This window comes from Barbus barbus, assembly GCF_936440315.1.
Source record: "Barbus barbus genome assembly, chromosome: 26".
In the NCBI taxonomy this organism is placed as follows: Eukaryota; Metazoa; Chordata; class Actinopteri; order Cypriniformes; family Cyprinidae; genus Barbus; species Barbus barbus.
In genome coordinates this window covers 17,530,656-17,556,873 of record NC_136754.1, presented here as the reverse complement: position 1 = coordinate 17,556,873, position 26,218 = coordinate 17,530,656, and the positions used below count along the sequence as shown (strand labels likewise).

Here is a 26,218-nt window from a genome sequence, read left to right as displayed (position 1 = left end):
AAATTTGCAAAGCCGAGGAATCTTTGTAGTTCTTTGATAGTGGAGGGTTGTGGCCATTCAGTAACTGCTTGGATTTTGGCAACGTCCATTTTAACCCCTTGGTGACTAATATGATAGCCTAGGAAGGATGTTTGGTGTACATGAAATTCACATTTCTCAGCCTTCACGTAGAGTTGGTTCTTGAGAAGCCGTGATAGTACTGTTCTCACATGGTTGACGTGTTCTTCTGCAGATTTGGAGTAAATGAGAATATCGTCAATGTAGGCAATGACGTACTTGTTGAGGAGATCCTTGAAGATTTCGTTGATGAATGATTGAAACACAGCTGGTGAATTCGCTAGCCCATAAGGCATGACCAGGTATTCATAGTGCCCCCTGGTGGTGAGGAAGGCGGTTTTCCACTCATCTCCTTCCTTAATCCGAATGAGGTTATAGGCACTTCGTAAGTCTAGCTTTGTGTAAATCGTGGCTTCGCGTAGTTGTTCTAAGGCAGATGGCACTAGAGGGAGTGGGTAGCGAAACTTAACCGTGACATTGTTGAGTCCTCGATAGTCGATACAAGGTCTCAATCCTCCATCCTTCTTCTCGACGAAGAAGAACCCCGCAGCAGCTGGAGAGGTGGACGGTCGGATAAATCCGGAGTCCAAAGCCTCGGTGATGTAATCGTCCATGGCTTGGTTCTCAGTTCTAGAAAGGGGGTAGACTTTGCTCTTGGGAGGCATGGCATTGGGGAGTAAGTCGATGGTACAGTCCCAAGGGCGGTGTGGTGGTAACTGTGTGGCTTTGGACTTACTAAAAACATCAGACAGATCGGTATAATAGGAAGGGATGGTGATACTATTAGTGGTTGTGGGGCTTTCAATATTGGTGGCAAAACACGGTTGGGGTTTTATGGTAAAGCAGTTTTTAAGACAGAAATGGGACCAGTGTGTAAGCTCACCGTGACGCCAGGAGATGTCAGGGTCATGAGTGGATAGCCAGGGGAATCCGAGTATGGTATCATGCTTAGGGGAGTCGACGATGTAGAAGGAGATGGATTCTTGGTGGAACAGGCCTATTTTGAGGGTGAGCGTTTGAGTTTGGTGGTTAATTCCTTCTCCGATGAGGGTGTCATTGATGGCTTTGATCTTTATGGGAGGTGTGCATGGTTGAATAGGAATCTGGTATTTCTTCACTATGGTCCGGTTGATGAGATTCAGTGCTGCTCCCGAATCTATCATGGTGGTTAATTCAAGAGACAGAGTATCATTTTTAAGCAAAACGGGAAGTGTTAATGTTCGATTACATAACAGGGAAAGGTGGTTGATATTTACCCTTGAGCTGGTTTGTCGCTTTTGGGGACACCCGATACTGCGATGGCCGATTCCCCCGCAATAGTAGCACAGATTATGAGTGCGACGTCTCTCTCTCTCCTCTTCGGACAAACGTGAAACATTGAGTTGCATAGGTTCCTCCCGGGTAACAGGGGTGTTGGTTGTGGGAATAGATGGGCCTCGTAGATTCTCCTTCAGAGTCTTGCGCTTGGGAGTTTGTCTCATGAGGTTATCAATCTTTACGGTGAGAGAGACAAAATCCGTGAATGATAGATCCTCCCTACGACAGGCGAGTTCGGTTTGTAGATCGGCATTAAGACTGTGGTAAAACATAGCAGTTAATGAAACGTCATTCCACCCACTTTGAGCGGCCAGGGTTCTGAATTCGATGGCGAATTCGGCTGCGGTGCGGTTTCCTTGTTTCAAGTTTATAATCTGTGTTGATATATCCCTGCCCCCCGCGGGATATTCAAACACTTCCTGAAGTTGTTCCAGAAAATAGTTAACAGAAAGCCTGATTTGGGGATCGGAATCCCACACTGCAGCTGCCCAATCGATAGCTTTACCAGAAAGCAAGGTCATCAAAAATGCACATCTCTTCTCATTGGTTTCAAATCTGTCTCCTTGATGATCAAAGTAAAGTTTAACTTGTCGAACAAACCCTTTGCACAGTTCAGCAGTACCATCAAACTTGTCAGGTAGAGCAAAGCTTACCGTCCTGGGCGTGGGAGGAGGCAGCGAGCGGATGTACTGCGTGAGGTGTTCGTTAACCGATTGAAGTTTGCCAAGTTGTTCTTGGTATTTATTTAGCAGTTCGCTTTGGTAAGCGAACGCTGCTTGCAGGTTTGAAACTTCCGCTGGATTCATGGGAGGCGAAGTATTCTGTAACGAGGACGCTGAGGCAGAAGTAGAATCCATGTGCGGTTGTTTATTCAGAAGAGCAGTGTACAAGTGAGCAGGCAAAAGGTCAATACCGGAAAGACAGTCAACAGGCGTACAAAGCATAAAGATGATCCAAGCAGCTGAGTGATATAACAGGCAGTAGGTCAAATCCAAAAAGACAGTCCGATTGAGCAGCCAAAACAGAAGGGATAATCCAAATAGCGATAAAGAGGAGACAGAGCTGGGATCAAACCGTGTAATCAGTCCAACTAGCAAACAATCCAAAGGGAGATCCGAAAACTCGTGAATCAGGAACAAAGCAAAATGGCAACAGGTAATCAGGCATAAAGTGTAAATAGACGCTCGGTAAGGCAGGTCAAACTGGCAATACTTCGCGAGTTTGTGAGCACATGGTCCGTCCTTAAATACTGCCAAACAGGAAGTGATAGTAGAAGCAGCAGAGGGAGCATGCAGTCAGTACTCGGGTGAGGGCTCCCTCTGCTGGCGTGGTGTTACAGACACACTGGTGTCTCACAGTGGATTCGAACCCAGGTCTCTCACACCAAAGGCATGCGTCTTATCCACTGTGCCATCACCACCCATTTTATTATATGTCTGTCTGGAATACTTCATTCTGATTGGTCAGTGGCAGATGTCAGCAGTTGGGTTTTCAACAGTCAAGTTCTGGAGGTAAAAATCCCATTCATTTTATTCATAGGGGAATTGTTTTTTAATGATAAATTTATACAGTTAAAGAGAGACCTACTGTGTGCTACGAGGTTGTTGATATGCTTCTTTTGAAGTCAACAGGCCACGTTATACTGCATTAACCTATTTTTTTAAAAATCAAGTTTTACTCTGGAATTCCTGGTATCAACTACATTACCCATGATTCTGCAAAGAACTCTCCACCAATCAGAGATTGTTGCCAACAAAAAACCTCTTCAACGCCCACCCACTTTCATGAACCCCTGCGACTTAAGAATTTAAAAAGTCAGCCCTTGTGTCCAAATTTACCAACAAAAACAGTGTGTGAAAGAGTAGTAGCCTATGTTTGAATTCATAGTATTCATAAAAAAAATTATACAAAAAGTTCACAAATGACCTAGTACTTCCACAAGATTCTGAAGTGTGCATCCAATATATACAGTATATGTGTGTGTATTGTATTAATATTACAGTATTAATGTTATTAATGTCTTGTTGCTAGGGAGACTGTTTTGGACATCGTAATGTTTTCTCAGTGAAAGCTTTAAGATAATATAAAGTACAGATAAGATTAAGTAATAATAATAATGAATTATTAATTATTATAACACATATAATAATAATTAATATAGATGTACAGTCAGCCAGTCATTATCGCAATTATACCCACTGACTGTACATTATCCTTACTTAAAAAACCACTTACAGATCCATAGTGGCAGTCATCAGGTTCCTCCACCTCATACAGGACTACATCCTTCATAATTACAGCCACAGCCTTCAGTATAAAGGACATGAACAGGTGAATGTGGATGTAGTTCCTTGTGCAGTGGAGTTTTCTTAGAAGCAAAGATAAAGAGACACAGTGAGTTGTTTTAGCGTAATAAATGATACGCAAAAACGCAATAATCCATGTGCTGATGGTTACATAATAGGCTCTGCATATACTTTATGTAGACAATGCATTATAATCACATGTGCACAACAAGGCAATTCATTAAATTTCCATACATACTGCTATATACACTCAAGAAATTGTGCATACAGTGTAGTTCAATCATATACAGTGGTGTGTAAAAGTGTTGGCCCCCTCCCTGATTTATTTATTTTTTTGCATGTTTGTCACACTTTAATGTTTCAGATCATCAAGCAAATTTAAAGATTAATCAAAGATAACACAAGTAAACACAACATGCAGTTTTTAAATGAAGGGTTTTTTTTATGAAGGGAAAACTAAATCCAAACCCACATGGCCCTGTGTGAAAAAGTGTCCCCCCTGTTAAAACATAACTGTGGTTTATCACACCTGAGCACAGTTTCTCTAGCCACACCCAGGCCTGATTACTGCCACACCTGGTCGCAAGCAAGAAATCACTTAAATAGGACCTGCCTGACAAAGTTCATGCTCGAAAACCCTCCAATGTCGCTGATTTACAACAATTCTGCCAAGATGAGTGGGCCAAAATTCCTCCACAGCGCTGTAACAGACTCATTGCATGTTATGGCAAACGCTTGATTGCAGTTGCTGCTGCTAAGGGTGGCCCAACCAGTTATTAGGTTTAGGGGGCAAGCACTTTTCACATAGGACCATGTGGGTTTGGATTTTGTTTTCCCTTCATAATAAAAAAAAAAAACTTCATTCAAAAACTGCATGTGTTTACTTGTGTTATCTTTGATTAATATTTAAATTAGTTTGATGATCTGAAACATTAAAGTGTGACAAACATGCAAAAAATAAAAAAATCAGGAAGGGGGCCAACACTGTTTCACACCACTGTATGCTGTTCATGTTGAGATGAGAGCCACTCATTCTGTCTTCTGTGTTTGTCTTCTACCCTTCAAAGAGGCATAGGAAATTCATATGCTGTGTGTGAAAGCTTAAATATATCACGACTCTCAAGATCTGTGTTCCTGTTTAATTAAGTGTGATGCAAGCCAAAAGAGGAAGCTTTTCAATACACTTCAGATGTGGCTTGACCTCTGAGGTCAGGGGAACATCCACTGTGGTTAATTTACCACTGAGAAGCTTGTCCAATGCAAAGCTGCATGTTAGAGGTTACAAATTACTAAGCTATTTTGTTTGAGAGGTTGTGCAATAGCGGATTCTGTGTAAAACCCTATCAAACGCCTGAATATGTGCTCTTTCGCAATGCACAGTGTTAAATGTGATATAAAACGGGCCATTTTGAACAAGGTCATCTGGCACGACACCAGTATGATTTAGCAGAACATTGATTCGCTGCTAGATCACAGCTGAATCAATCACATGAAATGTGAGCATTCACTGAGGACAACAAAACTATCAACTGAGAGTTATTTGGGAGTTTCTTCTATGTGAGAAAAGCAAAAGCTATAAAGAGCCAAAGTCCTGTCCTATAACATAACTCAGCGGTGTGTTTTGAGTTACATGGAGAATTTACCTGAAAAAGCACAGAATGATGATGGCGATGATGAGGGATATAAGAGACACAGTGTGACCAATAGTGTATCCAATTCTCACAGAGCCCAGGAATTCACCCTACAAGGAAAGAAAGAGTGAATGACTGTTAACTAAACTCAGAAACACACTAATGATGATTATGGAGAACTGGAATCAGAACCACAAAATCAGTCGTGATTTGTTTTGAATATTTTAATTATGCTTACTTTGATTAGACTTGCAATACACCAGTAGTCTCTCTTTATTGATTTATTCAACCAATTTGTTTAAAACACGGATTCATCCAGAAACTAAACAAGAGACGCAACTGATACCGGTAGGTCATGTTATAATGACAAATATAGTATGTTTACATTATTAGTAGTAGTCTGGATACTACACACATATAGAACATACTTTTTTAAACAGTGGCCAAGTAACTAATTATTCAAAAGAAAGGCTTTCTCAGAAAGTGTGCAATTTCGGATGCAGCCACTGTCTTTATGAGTGAGTCATTGAATCATTTACTTAACCGATTAGAGCAGCTTCTGCTTTGTAAAAACCTTGTAATATTAAGTTAATATTGTGTCTAAATTGTGAGCAACCCAATATTAAATTTTAGTCTGAAAATATTCGTAAGAGTGTTATTACAATAGAACAACAGTATGCTGTATTGCTTAAATTATTTAAACAAACTGAGGTTAAGTGCTAGATGAACTAAACAGGGCAAATTAGCCTAAGACTGCAATACCATAATAGTGCTGATGAGAGTGGAAAGTGCAAATTAAAAGAACACCGATGCAGCCAGATAATCATTTCCATTTGACTAATGCAGTCTACCAAAAGCAGTGCAAATTATCAACTATCACAGCTAAGTCAAGAGCAGATCTGGTTAAGACATGGCGACCAGTAAACTGACAAGCTCACACCGTAATAAATCACGCTGCATAATTTATCAATACTCTCCTCCCTTAAATTTTGCATCTGAAATAGAAACTCCTACAAATGCACATTGATTAAGATCAGCCACAAAAATAACTGTCGATGCTTTTTCATTGCTAATTTTTCACTGTCTTTAGTAAATTCCAACAGTAGTTATTAAATGCCAAAAGAGATTTTTTTGCTGGAACAAACTGTTAGTAATTCTAGGCCTAAGTATCTTAACTTTATTTGATTGTTGGATTATATGGTACCTGTGAAAATATATGCTAATATTGTTTAGAACTCAGTGGGTGCCAATCAAAACAAAGCAAAAATACATACCATGTTTCCATCCTCTGTGATATTGGGGTCATAGCCACAGTTATATGCAACAACAACTGGGTTTATTTCTGTCCAGCCATTAGCAGTACAGCTCTTCGATATGTTTCCTGCAAAGTGCAAAAGGACAATCAATACGTAGGTCAAAACAGAGAGAAATGCAGAGTGTTAAAACGCAGGATTCGACCACAGCCTCATTCCTCCAATAATCACTGCTACTCAGACACACTTAAAACACAGCCAAAGATGAGGCTGGAGATTAGTGCAAAACAAGCAAAGGAATGAGCACTTCATGGATCTCAAGCGGCCAATGAATTAATCAACAGGAAATTACTTATATCTACATTCACTGGAAAACTTGGAACATTCTAGTCTCATCTTATTTTTTGCATATTGCAAAATTTTGTGATCAAATTTATTTTAGCAGAATTATCTGACATTTTTGGAATGTTTTCCTTGCAATTTATGAAAGCAGATTTCAGCGACTGATTACTGTGCTAAACGCTCATTGGCTTCAGAATCCTCTCAGGCCTGGAGGACTTCAAACTGAATGGGGCTGATTTCTGCACCCAGCCTGTTTTTGTGACGTAAAGGGTAGACAAGCTCATCATCAGGTAATCATTCTCTGCAAAGTGGAGGAGGAAAAATAACAGATGTAGTCCTGTCTGTCTTATCGCTGCCTGAAATACCAGCTGGGAAATCCTTTTACTCACTGGACACATTATGACGTTCCCATAATGACCCTTTAGATCTTCCTCTCACTTTTCTGTGCTACATGTAATGTCCATGTCACGCTTATCAAATTCATGACCTTTCTGCCATACGCTTGAGGCCAGGTTTTTTGAGGGTTGATGTCACAATAGAAGATGAATAGAAAGCAATGGAATTTTAAAAAACACCACCTCCTAAAATATTCCCAGTATTACGAGGAAAGGATTATAAATTTGTCTCTGACTTAACCAAGTATTGAAATGTCATGCAGATGTCTGACTCGGCATTTGGATATATTCTGTTTACTATCAATGAATTGAAACTAAATTAAATGCTATTTTAATGTACGGTTAGTGACTGGTTGTATTTTTCGCTAACAAATTCCCAGAGGATGATTTGCCTCACAATTAGAGAGATGAGTCATGAATAAAACATCAACTTCTTCACCCCTGAAAATGCTACTCTCATTTGTAGGAACCACGTCTTCCTTGGGGAACGTAAGGGCATCAAAGAAGGTAGGCATAAACCTCTAGAGAACACAACAGGCTCTACTTATGGACAGTGAAACACAACAGCATACAGGGATTGATGTAAATCTACTGTACATTAATAAGACCAGAATGCTTGTAAGGAAATGTCACAAAATCCGCTAGCAACTAACTACAAAATCCTCTAATAAGCAGCACTTCGTACAGTGGAATTTACATACGAATAGGGAATCTGATTTTTTCGGTCTTCATTTTTTTTAACCATACATAGCTTCAATGATTAATTGACAGACCGTTCTAAAAGCAATAAAACTGCATCAAAGATTGCAAAATGAATGAGCACCAACAGAACCCCCTTCCATCTGTCCATCACGACCTTTAAAAATGTTACTATGACCAGAGAAGCTTATTTTGATCATTTTTGAAGTTAAATACCAGCCCCACATCCAATTAAAACAGCTCTGTGGGAAGCAAGACGGAAAATACATCACTGCAAAACAGACAAAATTTTGGAACATTTGATATGCATTTGGCAAGTTGTGGCGGTGATCAACTCGCTCAGATGGGACGGCTTGAAAGCCTCATTATCACTGTGCCAGCAGTATGTGTAGCTGATGATGTTTACTTCTGAGAGCGAAAAATCTACATTTAGACAAAGTGAGGATTGAGGACATTCAGAGAACAGGAATACATAAAACATGAGCTAGTGCTAACTAACAAACAGATTATAGTCAAATACACTCAAGTACAAACTGCTCCTGCTCAACTCATAGCATCCACAGACCACAAAATCCTTCGATGACTCAATTTTGTTTATTCAAATCATTGACGAAAGCAGTCATTTGTTATGTTTTTGCATTAAAAACACACAAGACATTGTCTATGTAATCTCAAGCACCAGGACAGATAAGCTACTGCTACTAGAGTCTGGATTTGTTTTCAATGAGGGATTGTCAGAAGAATGCTTTCATCATTCCGAAAAAAAAGACAATGAGGATTGTCAGTGCCATGTATGAAGATGTGGACCGAATATGGGAGCTAATCAACCTGCTGTTATGTTATTTCAGAGCGTGCCTTTGAATAGATGTCTTCTGCATTTAAGCATGCGGAGATACACGCTGGGCCTCAGGTTAAAGCTCGCCCCTGTGAGAATTTACACAAGATTCCCTCCAGTCTGAAGGGAGAGGATGGGGGTTCTGGTAAAGTTTTGGTCCTTGAACAAGTATTGATAGTAGCATGACTTGTATAAGCATGAATCAGACTGGGCTTTTGTTAAAGCTCTTTGAGCAAAGTGTTATTACAGCAGCTTTCTGCAATGAAGGTGGGTGTGTAGGTGTGTCCTCTTTCAAACACAAGCTGCTTGACGTATTATGACAGCGGCTCTAAAAGTGGAACTGCTGTCTGTGAGAAGTCGCAAGAATGTGGGTAATTAAAGGAATATTCGGGTTTCAATACAAGTTAAGCTCAATCAACAGCATTTGTGGAACACCTCCAAAAGTAATTTAGTTTCCTCCCTTGTTTTGTTAAAAAAAAAGGAGGATACATTGAGGTACTTACAATAGAAGTGAATGGGGCAAATGTTTGGAAATGTGAAGCTGAATTTAATCCTTTTGTTAAAAGTTTTGTATTCTTTGAGCTGTAAAGCTCGGTTTGGGGTTTTAAGGTTTATAGTAGGGGCGCAGAATTAGGGGGGGACGCCAGGGACACGCCCCTACCAATATCCAGCGACTACCAAATTGTCCCTATAGCAATAATTTTGATCAAACAATTAAATATATATATATGTTTTTGTATTTTTGGATGCATCTGAATTATGTCATACCATTGATATTACCTAAGAAGTTAAAAGTAAATACATTAGAAAACTGTGTGCTTTAAAACTGTCACATTTAGAACAACTCACAGGTATTGCACCCAGTTCACAGCAGTCCAAAACAGTTCAAATAAAAGTTCACTTCAGGAATGAACAAAGTTGCATCAATGAGTTTAAAACACGGTGTTTGAAAAAACAGAGCAAACGGAAAAAAAGTGTGATCTATGGCTATTAGCTCTCTATATAAGCCATATATATATATATATATATATGGACAGTGAGGATGAAGTCACTATGTTGGCTACATTAACAATAATTTGGGACAAATATAATGTGATTTTACAATAAACTATGTGAGTGATGCTCTGTGGTGTGACAGAATTTGAAACAGCATCCTGGATCGCCACGGACAGTCTTTAACTTTAGCTAGGTTGTTAAACTGAATGTGCAAACTATTAGCTGAAATAACATCAAAATAAAAAAACACTGAAATAAGAGCGTGCGGTTTATCTGTAAATCAGATGTGCATGAAAGTTTCGTTACTACAGCAATCGTAGAGTTTTCTTTCAGAATCCTGGGTCCAATTCGATTAATATTAAAGTTATGTGTGATTAAGACACCCAGTGCTCTGATCCTGCGGTAATGTTGTTTGTTCACAAAATCAAAATTTGGTCATTATAAAACATAGCCTATAACATGAAAAAAACCCTCCGTTTATGAATTACGAAATTTGAATATGTTGGGGGGGACATTTGAATATGTCTACTCGTCCCCACCAATGTCAAAAGCAAACCTACGCCCTTGGTTTATAGTCTTGTGTTTCTATGTGAGGATGTCATAAAAGAAAGAAAACATTTTTTTTTACAATAAATTAATTTTAGCACATAGTATTTATGTCTTGGCTGTAAAGTTTTGAAATGTCTTGGCTGTAAAGTTTTGAATTTTAATGTGTAATGCTCAGGGTTTTTATTTTTAACTGAAACTAAAACTATAAAAACTATTAAATTGTCTTTTATATTTGAAATAAAGCTGAACAGGACACACATTTCGGAACCTGGAACTTTCCTTTAAGGTGTGTTTACCTTTGCTTGCAAGCATAAAAAGTAACATTGAACAGCTTTGGCTTGGTAAACTTTACTTTCTGAACATTTACATGAAGTGTGCTCATGAGGTCAGTGCGCTATTGACAGTGTGTTTGACTGAAGCATGAAAGTGAAGTCTGAGTTATGAGCAAAGAAACCACTCTGAAAAGTTGAAAAGATTAATGACTGTATGTTTGCTGTAAAGCTCCTGGGTAAAAAGTTCACATGTGTTAGGACACTAGAAGCTCCACCCAAAATAGATTTATGACATGTCCCTGGATCTGTGTGCTGCCAAGTTTCGTAACGCTTGTTTTCCTTTCCATGCTCCTATAAAAATGAATTGCTTCTTGATTAGTCCATAACACAAGACCTGGTAGATTCTTTTGAATCTATAATCTGATACTACCACTGGACAGATTAAGCATCAAGGAAAGAATTTTACTCCTGCTGGATAAAACAGGAACAGCTGGAATACCGGGAGTCAGATTTAATCTTCAAGCTTGATTACACAAAGCATCATTGCTATTAGTGAAAAGCCATAAACTGATATTTCTACACACAAAATGTATTCAGTATTTTGCTTGATAGGTGTATTTAAGGCATATTTTTCTAAAATAAATGGCATTTTATTTGATATTTTGTTGTACACCACAAATAGATTAAAGTGTGGATAACGTAATTTTTACGTTAGATGCTATAGATCTGGTTGAGCTACAAAGGAGACTCTACACAATATAGAAAGCTTTGATGGACAAAATTGTGCAGGCCATTAAAAGAAGTGAATACAGCAAACTGGCTTTCTAAAAGCAATCCAATCCAATTTACTGTTGCATAACTTTCACATAGTTCTGTTGAAATCAACATAATCGCAGTGATCACTAATGTAACGTAAACACTAGTGTGTAGCTGTAGGAACCCTGATAAAACAATTCTAGCAAAAATCATCAACATTCACTGTTGAATATCTTTTAAACACTCCTTCTGGGCAATAAACATGGAGAGTTTCTGGGAAATCAGTGCTAAGGAAAACAAATGATTCCTTTGATTGGTCCAGAAAGCCTCAATCTGTTCGCTATAAATTAATGAGGATTTTTGTGTCCACTGGGTCCAAGCATGTCCTTTGTTCTTCCCTCTGGTTCGTAAATTGTTCCATCAACAGGTTTGTTATATATGTCTTTGTCTCCCCTAAAATCCAACTCAACATTCCCAGTCAGTTAGTTATCAGTTTTTCCCCATCACATGATCAAGTCGGCCCACCCCCGATCTAATATATGCAGGTCTTTTCCCAATCACATCTGGCCTGTATCACAGCTCACCAAAGGCTATCTCCTGCATGAACTCCACAAGCACATGAGCAAGATAAATCCACTGCATTTCACCCTGCACCATCTAAATCCCTCAATCCATGTTTTGGATTTCTTCCAGAAAGCACTTTCTCAGAGCACTCAGAGTTTCACAGAAAAGGCATGCCCCTTTCAGCAAGACAAAGATATGACCTGGAAGCCATTAGATGCGTGTAAACATTTCATAGGATGAAAATGATGGTCGTAAATCAAAGCTGAAATTCTGACAGAAAGCACAAGTGAGTGGAAGGACATGCAAATAAATCAATTCAAAATCTGTATCGTCCATATAGAGATCCTATAAAGAAAAAATGCAAGACACTTTCTATAAAAAAAATAAAATAAAATAAAAAAAAGTCAGTGGGTCACAGCTACTTTTTGGAGCTCAACCAAAAGTGCTGTATTTTTCACAATGCTGTGTCATCACAGAAATGGACCCTACATTACATGGATGCCACTGCTGCTTTTAAAGTAGGATCACTCTGAAAACCTTATTGATCCACACAGTTATTTTCACTTACAATTTCACGATTATTGACCAACCCGACCTCATGACATACTTTCATTGGTGTTCTTGCTTCAAACTTAACAGCCATAGTCAGTCCTCAGTTCCTACAGAAAGTTTATATAAACTTCTAAAGTCAAAAATGACTCCTTTTACTCGTCTGTGTGCTTGAGGGGGATAGGGGAAATTTAAGAGGTAGAGTCAAATCAAAATGAAAATTACAGAAAATGTGAAAATAAAAGCTGATGCATTAACTTTATGACAAAAGGCCATTTTTTCAATTCCCTAGCTGGTTACATACACTAAAATAAATCAAGGTAAGGCTTCATTTTAATGACATCTGGCATGATATGAGTGCTCATATTTAAATCTGTCCATCAAAGGTCTGTATGACTGACAGTTTCGTTGGACAGTCTAACAGAACAGAGAGGTCAGCAGTGATCCTGACTGCAAGCTATTAATATTATGCTGAAAGCAGTTTATTTATTCGGCAGTCAGCAAATAGTACATCAGTAAGTCAAGGACTCAAATTGACATTCACTCATACAGCAACGTATGTATGAATGAAACCACTGAATGAAACAACCCACAAAAACAAACGTGTGTGTGGTAATGGAATAAAACCCATATTAAAAGCAGATTTACATTAAAACTACTTTTTCTAATGTAAAATATATATATGTGTACAAAAAAAGATAATGTCATGTCTACTACTTAGCATACATAACAAGCACAGCTTCCTTGATTTCATGTTCATTTGCTAAATATAAAGCTAATCCTGATTAGCCAAACACAACCACAAAAGGCTTACTAAACACTATTAAAAGTTACACATGGCTTTCCTCGTTTGAATAAATTACTGCGGTCATGAATTCTCAGCAAATAATTGGCCCATGAGGCTCTTCCCAGAGAAAGTCTCATGAATACAGTCTGTGTGTCAATGTCTCTGCTAAATTACAGCTGCAGGTCCCAATAGTACAGACAATCTTTCTCTTTTCTCCAGAGTTATCAAGACTAATCATTAGAACTCAGAAGAAGGCTTTGTGAACAATGTGACACTGGTAATGATGCTAAATCAGTAGTGACATTTGCTTTCTCTGAAAGTAAGTCCCCACAGAGATTGTTGAATGTAGTGACTTTAAAAGACTTTATCAAGAATATTAGAAGTGGAGTACGGTGAATACACAAGGATAAAAACAGGTTTATTAGAAATTTTTATGCATTGAAAAAGATATTGACATACCTCTCTGTTCACTGACATGGCTGAAGTAATTCGGACAGGGGATGGTGACCAAATCCCCAATCCTAGCTGATGGCCAGCATGCTAGATCCCATTCACCTGTGCAACCTGAAGAAAGTGAAGAAAAACTGATTAGGAGATAAAATACTGATATGATATCTGAAAAGATACAGGCATCTAAATCACGCTATAATTGGTGATTAAGTCTAGATTGTCTCTTTAATCAGTGGATACAGGCCTATACAAGTATATGTTCATTACATCCTCTTAAGGCCAATTCATACAGTACGACAGACGGCAACAGACATGTTCGTCTGATTTTGTAGGATACAATAAAAATAAAGTTGTGATGTAACATAAGTAGTGACCCATCTCTTTCGTATTATGACAAACAACCAAAAGAAACAGACAATAGAAAAAAAAAATCCATCTATCCATCAGCTGTTGACTGGATGAAGGCATATCTGATATAGTGAGCTTGCAGTCAATTGTAAGAAAGGGCCTGGTTTAAGCAGACCAAATATGTGACCTTGGACCACATAACCAGTCTTAAGTCGCTGAGGTATATTTGTAGCAATAGCCAAAAATACATTGTATGGGTCAAAATTATCGATTTTTCTTTTATGCCAAAAATCATTAGGATATTAAGTAAAGATCTGTTATGCGAGTACAGATCTAGACACAGGGGTGAGTATGAACAATGAATGGTTTATTGAATAGGTAGGTCAGAAATGAAGACGGGGAACTTGAGGTGAGTAATCCAACACAGAGTTTGTCCAGGGAGGTGAATACTGGGAGTAACAGGAATCATTTGCCTTACAGGAACTTGTGGAAACGGAGACCAGGAGAACCGGAGATTGGGAAGCACACACCTCAGTGTGGAGTTTGGAGCTGCAGATGACCAGCTGCAGATGCTGGACAGCTGGGGTGACTTGTGTGGAATTCCTCGAGAAGGGCAGGATCAAGGATATAGTTTCTAGGAAACCATGAGCGTTCTTCCGGACCATAACCATCCCAGTCCACCAGATATTCTAAGATACCACCACGGCGTCGGGATTCCAGGATCTCCTTTACCCTGTGGACCGCGCCTTCCTCCACAATTAGCAGGAGAAGGGGTTGTTCTGTCCGGTCAGGCTCGGGGGAAACAGGAGGAGAGAAAGGTTTCAGTAGTGACACGTGGAATGTGGGGTGAATCTTGTATTGTGGAGGTAACTGGAGTTTATAAGTGACGGGGTTGATTTGTTCCAGAATGGTGAAGGGGCCAACAAATCTGGGACTGAGTTTCCGGCAAGGCAGGCACAGTCGGATGTCCTGGGTGGATAGCCACACCTTCTGTCCCGGCTGATACACGTGTGTGGCTGATCTTCGGACATCTGCTGTGATTCTTTGCCTGCGCACTGCCTGCTGCAGCTGATGGTGGGCTGCGTCCCAGACTCTCTCGCTCTCCCGGAACCAGTTATCTACTGCGGGGACATCAGATGGTTCCCCCGACCAAGGGAATAGAGGAGGCTGGAAACCGAGCATGCACTGGAAGGGAGTGAGTCCAGTGGAAGCCTGTCGCAGGGAGTTCTGAGCATACTCGGCCCAGCCTAGGAACTGGTTCCAGGAGTCCTGGTGGCCGTGGCAGAAGGTTCTTAGGAAGCGCCCCACCTCCTGGATCTTACGTTCGGATTGCCCGTTAGACTGTGGGTGATAGCCCGAGGTGAGGCTTACAGTCACATCTAGGAGTGAGAAGGCCTTCCAGAGTCTTGAGATGAACTGGGGTCCTCTGTCGGATACTATATCTTCGGGGAGGCCGTAATATCGGACGACTCGATTGAAGAGGAGTTCTGCTGTCTGGAGTGCGGTGGGAAGACCTTTGAGGGGAATCAGTCGACAGAACTTTGAAAAACGATCAACGACGACAAGGATGCAAGTATTACCATCAGAAGCGGGTAGATCAGTTATGAAATCTACTCCTAGGTGTGACCACGGATGGTTAGGTGTGGGTAATGGTAGGAGTTTACCGGCTGGGAGTTGACGGGGACTCTTTGACATGGCACAGTCAGGGCAGCCCTGCACAAACCTTCTCACGTCCCTGGCCACATTGGGCCACCAGAAGCGATCTTTTAACAACGAGAGAGTGTTGTTGACCCCTGGGTGGCCAGTGCCCAAAGAAGTGTGAGTGGAGTGGATGAGGGGTGTACGTTGTGTCTGTGGTACGTACTGATGGTCTGGTGGACAGCCCGGCGGAGTGGCAGGAGGGAGGCGACTGGTGGAGACGTCCACCGGATCGGGCTGGAGATGAGCTCTGCGGGAATTATCTTCTCTGTCTGTTCCTGTGATTCTTCGGGTGCATGAATACAGGACAGGTCGTCAGCTTTGACGTTTCGTGGGCCTGGGCGATAGGAAATCTTGAAATGCAATCGGGTGAAGAATAAAGCCCATCTGGCCTGACGGGGATTGAGTCGTTTAGCATCCCGAAGATATTGTAAGTTCTTATGGTCGGTTAGTACTAGAAAGGGATGTGCTGCTCTCTCCAACCAGTACCTCCACTCCTCTAAGGCTAATTTAATTAGGAGTTCATGATTGCCAATGTTGTAGTTTCTCTCCGCCGGGCTGAGTTTCCGGGAGAAGAAGGCGCATGGATGGAGTTTCGGAGGAGTCCCCGCTCCTACTCCCATGGTTGAGGCGTCAACTTCCACGACGAAATGGAGTTCCGGGTTGGGATGGACAAGGACCGGTGCGCTGGTGAATGCCTTCTTGAGAGTATGGAAAGCTTCTGTGGCAGTGGGGTTCCAGGACAGAGACTTGGCCTTTCCCTTGAGGAGGTCGGTGAGTGGACTGGTGATGGTACTGTAGTTCATAATGAAGCGGCGATAGAAATTGGAGAAACCTAGGAAGCGTTGTAACGCCTTAATTGTGCTGGGGATGGGCAAAGACGTGATGGCCTCCACCTTCCCCTCATCCATGCGAATGCCACCACGGTCAATGATGCATCTCAGGAAGTGAACTGAGGGTTGGTGGAAAAGACATTTTTCAGCTTTGAGGTACAAATGGAACTTCCTTAACTGCTTGAGGACCTCCGCAACGTGGTGGTGATGTTTGGCCAGGCTCCGGGAGTAGATTAGGATGTCGTCAATATACACGATGACGGAGCGATGGAGAAACTCCAGGAGCACCTCATGCATGAAGTCTTGGAAGATTGAAGGAGCGTTGACTAGTCCATACGGCATTGCCCTGTACTCATAGTGGCCAGTAGGGGTCACGAAGGCAGTCTTCAATTCGTCTCCCTGACGAATGCGAATGAGGTTATACGTGCTGCGGAGGTCCAACTTGGTGAAGATGGTGGCACCACGTAGATGTTCCAGGGCTGCTGGGACGAGGATACCAGAACTTGATAGTGATATCGTTGTGTTTTCTGTAGTCAATGCATGGGTGCAAGCCTCCATCACTTTTTGCCACAAAGAAGAAGCTAAAAGCAGCAGGGGATGTCAACGGTACGATGTAACCTTGCTTCAAGGCCTCCTCAATGTACTCCTCCATGGCCTTCCGTTCGGGAAGTGACAGAGGTTAGATCTTGCCGCGGAGCACTGACTCACCCGGAATGAGGTCGATAGCACAGTCCCATGGCCGATGTGGTGGTAGCTGTGCAGCTTTCTTAGGGCAGAAAACGTCGCTAAAGGGGGTATAACATGATGGAATCTCGAAAGACTGCTTCTCGACGGGACTCTCGATGGAGGTGGAGTGAATGGGTAATGGAACAGGAACCGAAGGCAAGGGCTGAGGGAGATCCGGGGAAACATCGAAAGAAGCAGCTGTCACCCCACTTTAGGACCTCACCCGTAGAGAGGATGGGATTATGCTGCACCAGCCAAGGAATTCCGAGAATGATATCCCTCCAGAATATCCCTCCATGGAGCCCTCCAGAACCAGCAAATGTAGAGTTTTGACATGAAATAGCCCTATCTGGAGTTGAATGGGCCCCACACTGGTTTTGACGTGATGTCGAGTGAGCGGTTTTCCAGTTATGGATTGGATCTGATAGGTGGTTTCAGTGGCCGAAGTCGGGAGTCGGAGCTGGCGGCAGAGGCTGAGCCGGAGTCAAGGAGGACAGATACTGAAAGAGTAACATTAGAGGCAGTAAGTTGCGCGCATGTGGAGAGAGGATTCATTTTCCTTAGAGAGGGTTGAATAGCACTCACCATGGGCCGTGGTGGACGAAGGGGACACGCCAGGATCATGTGTCCATTAGCTCCACAGTATAAACATAGCCCCTGCCTAAGCCGTCTCTGCTGCTCAGCCGGTGATAAACGGGAGGAGTCGGTTTACATAGGTTCTAGAGGGCTACTGTTCTCTGCCCGGCGATCGGGAGGAGTAGCAATGGCTATGGACAGGTCTGACTTACATGAGGCCATGCGATTGGAACAGCGAGTGGCAAGTTGAATGAATCGCTCGAGTCCCATGGAGTCGTCATACGCAGCTAGGTGTAGTCGAAGTTTAGGATCCGACCCTTGCCGGTAAGCCGTTAGGGGAGACTGCTCATGCCAACCACTAGCGGCCGCTAGCGTCCTGAACTGGAGCAAATACTGGTTTATAGACATGGAGCCTTGTCTTAATCGGTATAGCTGCTCACCAATTAACGAATCTCCAGGGACTCAGCCAAAAACTTCCCAGAAATGGGCTGTGAAGTTTATGTAAGTTTGAGTAGCGGGTCCAGTTTGGTTCCAGATCGTCTCTGCCCATTGAAGAGCGGGGCATGTCAGAGAGGAGATTATGAAAGCAATTTTAGACTGTTCAGTTGAAAACATCTGTGGCTGTAACTCAATGATAAGAAAGCACTGTAGTAAGAAGCCATTGCACTCCTCCGCCGCGCCAGAGAAGGGTGCTGGTCGGGCCATGGGACTGGCGAATACGGTGGGTGAAGGAGAGTTGGTGATGTTGACAGAAGACAGTGGAACTGGAGCGGAGGGTGCCGGTGGTGCTGGTGGGTTGAGCAATACCCGTTTGAGGGAATCCACAAGTTCCTGGAAGGGATCTTGCACGGTCATCCTGCCACTTCAGTCTTGGTCCGATCTTCTGTTACGTGAATACAGATCTAGACACAGGGGTGAGTATGAACAATGAATGGTTTATTGAATAGGTAGGTCAGAAATGAAGACGGGGAACTTGAGGTGAGTAATCCAATACAGAGTTTGTCCAGGTAGGTGAATACTGGGAGTAACAGGAATCCTTTGCCTTACAGGAACTTGTGGAGACGGAGACCAGGAGAACGGGGGGACCGGAGATCGGGAAGCACACACCTCAGCGTGGAGTTTGGAGCTGCAGCTGACATGCACAACTGGAGGAAGAGAATTCAGGTAAGTAACACAGGTAAGTCACTTTGCTAGTATCAGACAATAGTGCCAGTAGGTTGAGTCCACTTCACATTAACGAGATCGGACAATGGAAGGAGCTGAGGTGTGTGCTTATAAACAGTGCTTGATTGGTGAGGTGATGAGGGACAGGTGCAGGTGATTAGTATTCAGGAGAGGCTGTGCGTTGTGACTGGTTGAGGGGTGAACCTGACCGACTTGTAACAAGATCATGTTCCATGAAGATATTTTGTAAATTTCTTACCATAAATATATCAAAACTTCATTTTTCATTAGTAATATGCATTGCTAAGAACTTCATTTGGACAATTTAAAGGTGATTTTCTCAATATTTAGATTTTTTTGCACCCTCAGATTCCAGATTTTCAAATAATTGTATCTCGGTCAAATATGATGATGTATAAATCTCAGTTTTGAAAAATTGACACTTAAGACTGGTTTTGTGGTCCAGGGTCACATATTTGGAGAAGTCCAGCATATGTCAGAGAGTTATCTGTGATTTTACTGGAAAATCGAATCATTACATTTTGATTCAAGATTCAAGATTTTTATTCGTCACATACACAATTATACAGAGTATAACCAGCAGTGATTCAAAACAAACTTTAATAAAATAATAATTTGTATGAATGTATCATTCACAATGAGAACAATAACATGCATTTAGATAATAGTGTGAATTTTCCTTTCATGCCTACTTTGAAGTGGTTGCACCATATGACTTTGTGAACTAACTTAACTCTGCGTTCAATTCTTTCCTCTACATTTTTTTAAATCCAACTGATATTAAAGATTTTATAACAGGCTGGGCTACATGACAAAGAAAAACCAATCATCCACAATGCCATGGGAGAGCACTTTATCAAAGTTCATCTCCCAGTCTGAGAAACCAATTTGCATATTGGTCTAAAATATATTACTCAGGGGAGATTTGTGATTGAGATTTAAATCACAGGAAACACAAATGACAACACATAACTTTGACACACTAGCCCATAGATAATCAGACCTTAAACTCACAGCTAACCAGCTTTTGTGATTGCTTTGTCAGAACAAAATCAATATTAGATTAGGCTGGAATAGGCAGTGTTTTGGTTTAATGAGGTACAGTATAGGCAGGCACTGAAGCTCTTAAAATCCACTTATAATTTACTCACTCTAGCTTTTTTCACTCACACAAATCACACAAATCCCTGTGAATAATTCCAGTAATTAAGGTGCCCCAATATGTGATGTGTTATTAGAATTTGCAATTAAATATGTGTTATCATAACTCATTTGTGGTTATTGTCCGCCTTGCCAGTAATGAACAGTCAAGATAAAAATTGATATCATTATTGACCTCCTTTTCATGTTTTTCATTATCACAGCAGAATCAGACTTTAATATTAAAGTGAACAAAGCTATTTATATAATTTCAGTTATTTATAGTATCATTAGTTGGAAATGGCTCTACAAGACTTAATCACAAGCATTGTGACAGTGTGCGAATCTGAACTGAACTAAATTCTGTGGGTAGGCTAGCACATGGATGTGCTCTCAGACCATCTGATGCACTACCTAAACAAGGATGGAAAATAACTCATAAAAAACCTGAATCTACTTGCCGCAAGCAAAACTAACCTGCTGAGGCACTGCACTGAAACACTACTGATTTAATCATACAGATAACAACAGGAAAAGCACTGATGTTGTGAAGATCGCACTTCACAGAATGACATTTCTGTCTAATTAACCAGCTTGCCTTTGTAACCTCTTCTGAAACCTGATCAGACAAACAAACACAAAACAACAATTATCTGCCCAATTTATCTACAGTTATGAGAAGAGAGGTTTGAGCTGACTGCAGCCCTGTAGGAAGAAATGAGGGGAAAAAATATGAACACTTTCGCAGATATGCAGATAAGCAGATATATTTTTGCACATTTAATCAGATCTTAAAACACTCAAAATGTTGCTCTTGCAGTATTAGCCCAACCTCATAACCTCAAAAACATTTCTTTGCTGCTCTGTGTTTATAGTACTCCTGTATGGAGTATGCTGCTATGTTTGATGAAGAGACCACCTTTAAAACCAAGACCTTTAACATTAAAAGCACAGAAAATCTAAAAATGTTAATTGGTTAACTGTAAGTTACCTTACCACAAAAGGTGAAAAACTGTACACGTTTTAACATAAAACAAAAACTGTCAAATTATTTTTATATTAATAATTTATGGTGAGAAACTGTAAAAAGTCAGATTTTAAAAAGATAGGTTTTATACAAATATTTTAGTTTCTTTTACATTTCTGTTAGTGATGTGCATTTTGGGTTGCATTTTCTGTTTATTTTGTTGCGTTATTTTTAGGGATGCACCGAATGTTCGGCATGAAATCGCGAAATGGTCTTAAACTATTAGTAAATAATCTGCAGAATGTTCTGTTTTCAAATACACGCATGGTTTGCAATCAAAAAGCAATCTTTTTTTTTTAAGGACGTGTGACAATGTGATTCGTGAGACAAACATCTTCCCAAATTCGTAATGAGAATCATTTAAATATCTGCATGCTGTTGTCAACAAAAAGAAGCACTAAGATCTTCCTGTGGGTTTCTGCCAAAATAAAATCTAAGAAAAAGCAACAACTCCATCAACATTCATAAATGTTAATATTGTTATTTTACTGTTGTTCTGTAAAATAAAAATAAAAAATAAGACAATAATAATGATAATAATAATTACCCTACAACAGCTCTATACATTTATTATAACATTCACACAGTGTTCAAATTGGGATCTGTAATATATTCTAATGTTTTAAAAGCTCAGCAAGGCTGCATTTATTTGTACAGTAAAAATTACATGCCTGATTCAAAAAGGGGGTCCCAAAAATGGCCAAAAAATATTAATTCAGTAACTTATTAATTTTAAGTTAAATTGTGCATTGTTGGTATAATGTCTGATAGAATGTTAAAAATAAAATTAACATGAAATATTTTCAGTGTAAATATTTGTAAATTGTTGTTTTGTAATCGATTTTTTTATTTGAAAAGCAGGACAAAACAGTAAAAAGCACATTTTGGCTATTTAATTTATGAAAAAGTGAAAAAAAAAAAAGACAAATTAGGCCTACATTGGGGAAAAAATGCGAAAAACCGTGTTCGGCCTTCAGCCCAGTGTTTCATTTTGTTCGGCTTTGGCCAAGAATTTTAATTTCAGTGCATCCCTAGTTATTTTAATTTCATGTGCATTATGATTTTTTTGTCTTTGTATGTACTGGCCATGTTTTATGGATAGTTAACTTACAATGAACTCTGATTCATCATGTGGCTTTCTATTATACACCTGTATTATTATTGTGGTTATCAGTGCATGTTAAGGAAAGTCCTTTAGGCAAGACATTTCACTCAGCGGCCATCTTTGAAATGCCTCTCGGACAGCTATTTCAGTCATGCAAATACAGCTCCTTCAGTTGCGTGTTTAGGCACCATGCAAACTATGGCAGCTGCAGTGATGTGAACACTTTACCAATTGGCGACTGGCTCTTTTATTTAAATGACAAGATTTTCTGCCATATTGCACATTGCACTTTCTCCTGTTCATGGTAAAAAATCTGATTTTGGTATATTAACATCATATCACTTGAAATTAAACAAATGTTTGTAAAATATACAGACACTAATATGTCATGCTGCAATACCTGAAACAATGCCACTATATTTTCATAGTGAATATCTGGCAACCACAGCTGTCACTTTTTTACCATGTATAAAAGATATTTTTACAGTGTATATAACCAATATACAGAAATCATTGTATCTTTATATGCATACAGTTGTCATATAGTGACTTATATGCACTGTACATACCTGACGTGATGTTTTCCAGCTTGGACAAACATTCTCTTTTCTCCGCTTCCAGCTCCCACATGAGCTCACACATTTGGACAGACAGCATCTGTTTAAATCAATAACACAATCACAAGATTCTGACAAGAGGTCCGTTTTTACATGCAATCTTATTTTTGAAGTTTCAGAGAACATTATATCACATTTCTGAATAGCAACAGACCTTTGATCACATTACAAGCTGAACATAATTACTGTTTGAAGAGAACGAAGTGAACTGGTTGCACATGTGACACTGCCTCTCCCTTTTCCTGAGTGTCATGGAGCTTTGATGAAGGGTAGAACAATTCATGTTGTTCCTTCGCAATTTAACAAGCGTAGCGTATGTACCTGTACTGTACAGAACTCTTAATAATGTCTCCTTTCACCTCTGTCAATCCCTAAAGGACTAACCTCCGGACATCTATAAGGTGGAAAAATTCACAACATAAATTATTTGTCTTAAAGCTGTCTCTCTGCAGCTGTATCCAATTTTCCTTTAAAATGTAGGCTGTATTATATAAGAAAACGCTCTCATGGATTCCCCCATAGAGCACCAGAGGACAGTGAGATTTATGGCAGGTGGCAGATGAGGCCATTGAGAGGTGGCATCAATCAAACTTTCACTGCATAGCTATGGTTACTCCCAAACCTGTCCATATGCTTACAGAAAGTACGACCATGGGTCAAATGTTACTCTGGTACCTGAACCTAACCTGTGTGATCTACAGCAGTGTTTTATGACTTGTTTTGCACGGCAATAGCCCCATAAATAAGGCTCCTGAGCACCTTCTCCAACATTGGACCTGAAATGTGTCCCCTTTCATTTGTATTATGCTGAATATCATTTGTTATTATGATCAATTTTCTTAAAATCACTTCGAAACGAAACACAATCTAAATCTTTCTACGTACTGACAGATGTACTGGACCAATCTTCAAACATCTTGACATTCAGTGTATCTTTTAGCTCAAGTGCAATATTGTACGTCATTTCAGCTAAAAGCACAAATTCTCTATATTATGTGCCCAGAGCAAACAAAAGCATTCTTTTGACCATATATTGTACTGCGTGGGGTGACATCTTCAGAAGTAAATTCAGTTGCATGGTAAGCTGTACTTTATAGAGACATGAGTCACTACTTTCTGTAGTGAGGAAGGAGCTGTGATCAAGGACAGTGCTGACAGGCACAGGGATGAACAGAGAAGAAAATGTTGTTACCATGGCGTTATAATATGAGAAGAAAATCATTATTTTCATTATTTCAAATAGCATGATTAACAATATGACAACCAGTTTAGATGGTAAACACATGCTGTACATTTGAATATAGAGGAATCTTCCCATGGTAGTACTGTGAATGCATGCTGTTTGTACTAGCAATATCAGCCGGGAGCACTAAACCTGAAGGATTTATACTGACTGATTTCCCAGGTTAATCTGCAGGAATAACCAGATTTCTAACATCAGCAAGTTTTAAAAAATGTGATATGTGATGCATCATAAACGTAATGATGAAAATTTATAGTAAAGCATTTTGGCATGTTTTAAAATGTTTAAATCCTAAATAAATATTTAAGTTTACATCTGGCTAGAGCTAAGGAAATTTGAATTAATTAAATAAACAACCCTAATATTCATTTTGATGGAAATGCTGTTTACAGAAGATGCTTTCTTTTTAAATCTGGACCTTAAATGGCAATTCAAACTGTTTCAAGCAAAATGCACCGACCACTAAACTTATTTGCATTCTAGCCTATCATCTCTTCAATGGCACATAATCTTATTTAAATGTATAAATCAGCTTAATATCTCTGAATAGTCTATACTTTATCAAAATGTCAGAGAAAATTTCAGTGCATAAGAGAAGCTCTCTAATCAACATAATTATGTCCTTCTACCTAGTTTTTAATAAATGCGATTCATTTAAGAGGGATTATGTAGGAGTTTAAATTGATTGCGTTCTTACCCAAGCTAACGGCAAGCCAATGAAATACTTCAGTCTCATGAAATGTACAGTTTAATTCGGTTCCGTTACAAAATTCTGCTCAGAAAACACAGCAGCAGCAGTAGGTCTGAGACAGACGAGCAAAGGGCAACAGTTTACTAAGGCTCATATATCGAAGTCTGTTATTTTGTCAGCACAACTTAACGTGGCTTCAGATTTGAAAAGCAAAAATCTTCAATGAAAAGAAGAAAAATTAAAACGCAACTTTATATCCATGGACCTGACCATTTATGTTTGAGGACTAGGTGTGTTACCTATACTTGAGAGCTTTTCTTTCGTGGATGACTAATTAGCCTACATGGAAAACTGAATAAAAGGATAAATTGTTGATACTCACAGGTCCTAATGAGCAGGTTAGGAATAAAATCAGCATTCGTTTAGACATATCCATTTCAGCCGATTCAGTAGATGCCTGAGAGCGCTTCGCAAAAGCACCGACGCACAGAGACAAGTTGACGGCAAAAAAAGTATCTGACAAAGAATCCGAAGCGCGTCAGCCAACTATGCGCTCCGGTGCGCGCGGGTTCACCAGCAGTCCTTCGCCGCCAAACATGTCTATGTTTCTCCCTTATACGAAAAACACTTCATTCATAAACGACTCTGGAACTATGCGAAGCCATTCACTACAGGCGTTTGCATGAACCACGTAAGACATATGACACGCGCGAGGTGGACCAAGTCCTAAACGCGCACTTCCAAAGTAGGTGTGTGTGAGTGTGTGTAGTCTACAGTAGCAGAAGCACAGCCCTGAATAACAACGTTAAGTGACTCATTCTGTGTCTTATCCTGTCCTCACAACTCATTCCATTTAGTGCACAGATATTGTTCTCGTATCTTGTAAACTGTCATCCAATGCTCCTTTTTACCATATATATATCACAGCTTCTGATTTCCTCTAGCTACTCCTTTCCCATTAAACTGCTTCTGATCTCTTAAATTATCTACTGTAGTTAAACGAGACGTGTGTAATATTGTGGCATGTCATGTAAGACAATAATGTAAACTAACACACCAATACATATATGTGAGCTCGTGCCTTCTCAGAATCACCACCGTAACTGACTGTTGGAGGTGCATCGGGAATTTTTAATAAATGCGAATGCTTTTATAGGAATTTCTTTCATTTATGGAGACCTGTATTTAAACAAAGCGGATATGTAAATGCATATCTGCTTTAAGCATGAAATCAATCATTGTGAAAGTATAATAGACAAAGTCTAATATAG

General features: G+C 40.0%; 1 protein-coding gene across 1 annotated transcript in view; it reads right to left on the bottom strand.

Moving 5' to 3' along the window:
- Positions 1-25,714, bottom strand: part of LOC306845801 (vasoactive intestinal polypeptide receptor-like) — a 34,951-nt gene extending 9,237 nt beyond the window's left edge. Inside the window, exons 1-6 of the mRNA XM_079378783.1 lie at positions 25,330-25,714; positions 22,966-23,053; positions 13,768-13,872; positions 6,586-6,692; positions 5,324-5,421; positions 3,610-3,742 (exon numbers count right to left, since the gene is read on the bottom strand). Of these exons, the coding sequence (XP_079234909.1) occupies positions 3,610-3,742; positions 5,324-5,421; positions 6,586-6,692; positions 13,768-13,872; positions 22,966-23,053; positions 25,330-25,383 (585 nt within the window). The 5' untranslated portion in view covers positions 25,384-25,714. The remainder of the gene's footprint in view (positions 1-3,609; positions 3,743-5,323; positions 5,422-6,585; positions 6,693-13,767; positions 13,873-22,965; positions 23,054-25,329) is intronic.
- Between the last annotated feature and the right edge of the window lie 504 nt (positions 25,715-26,218).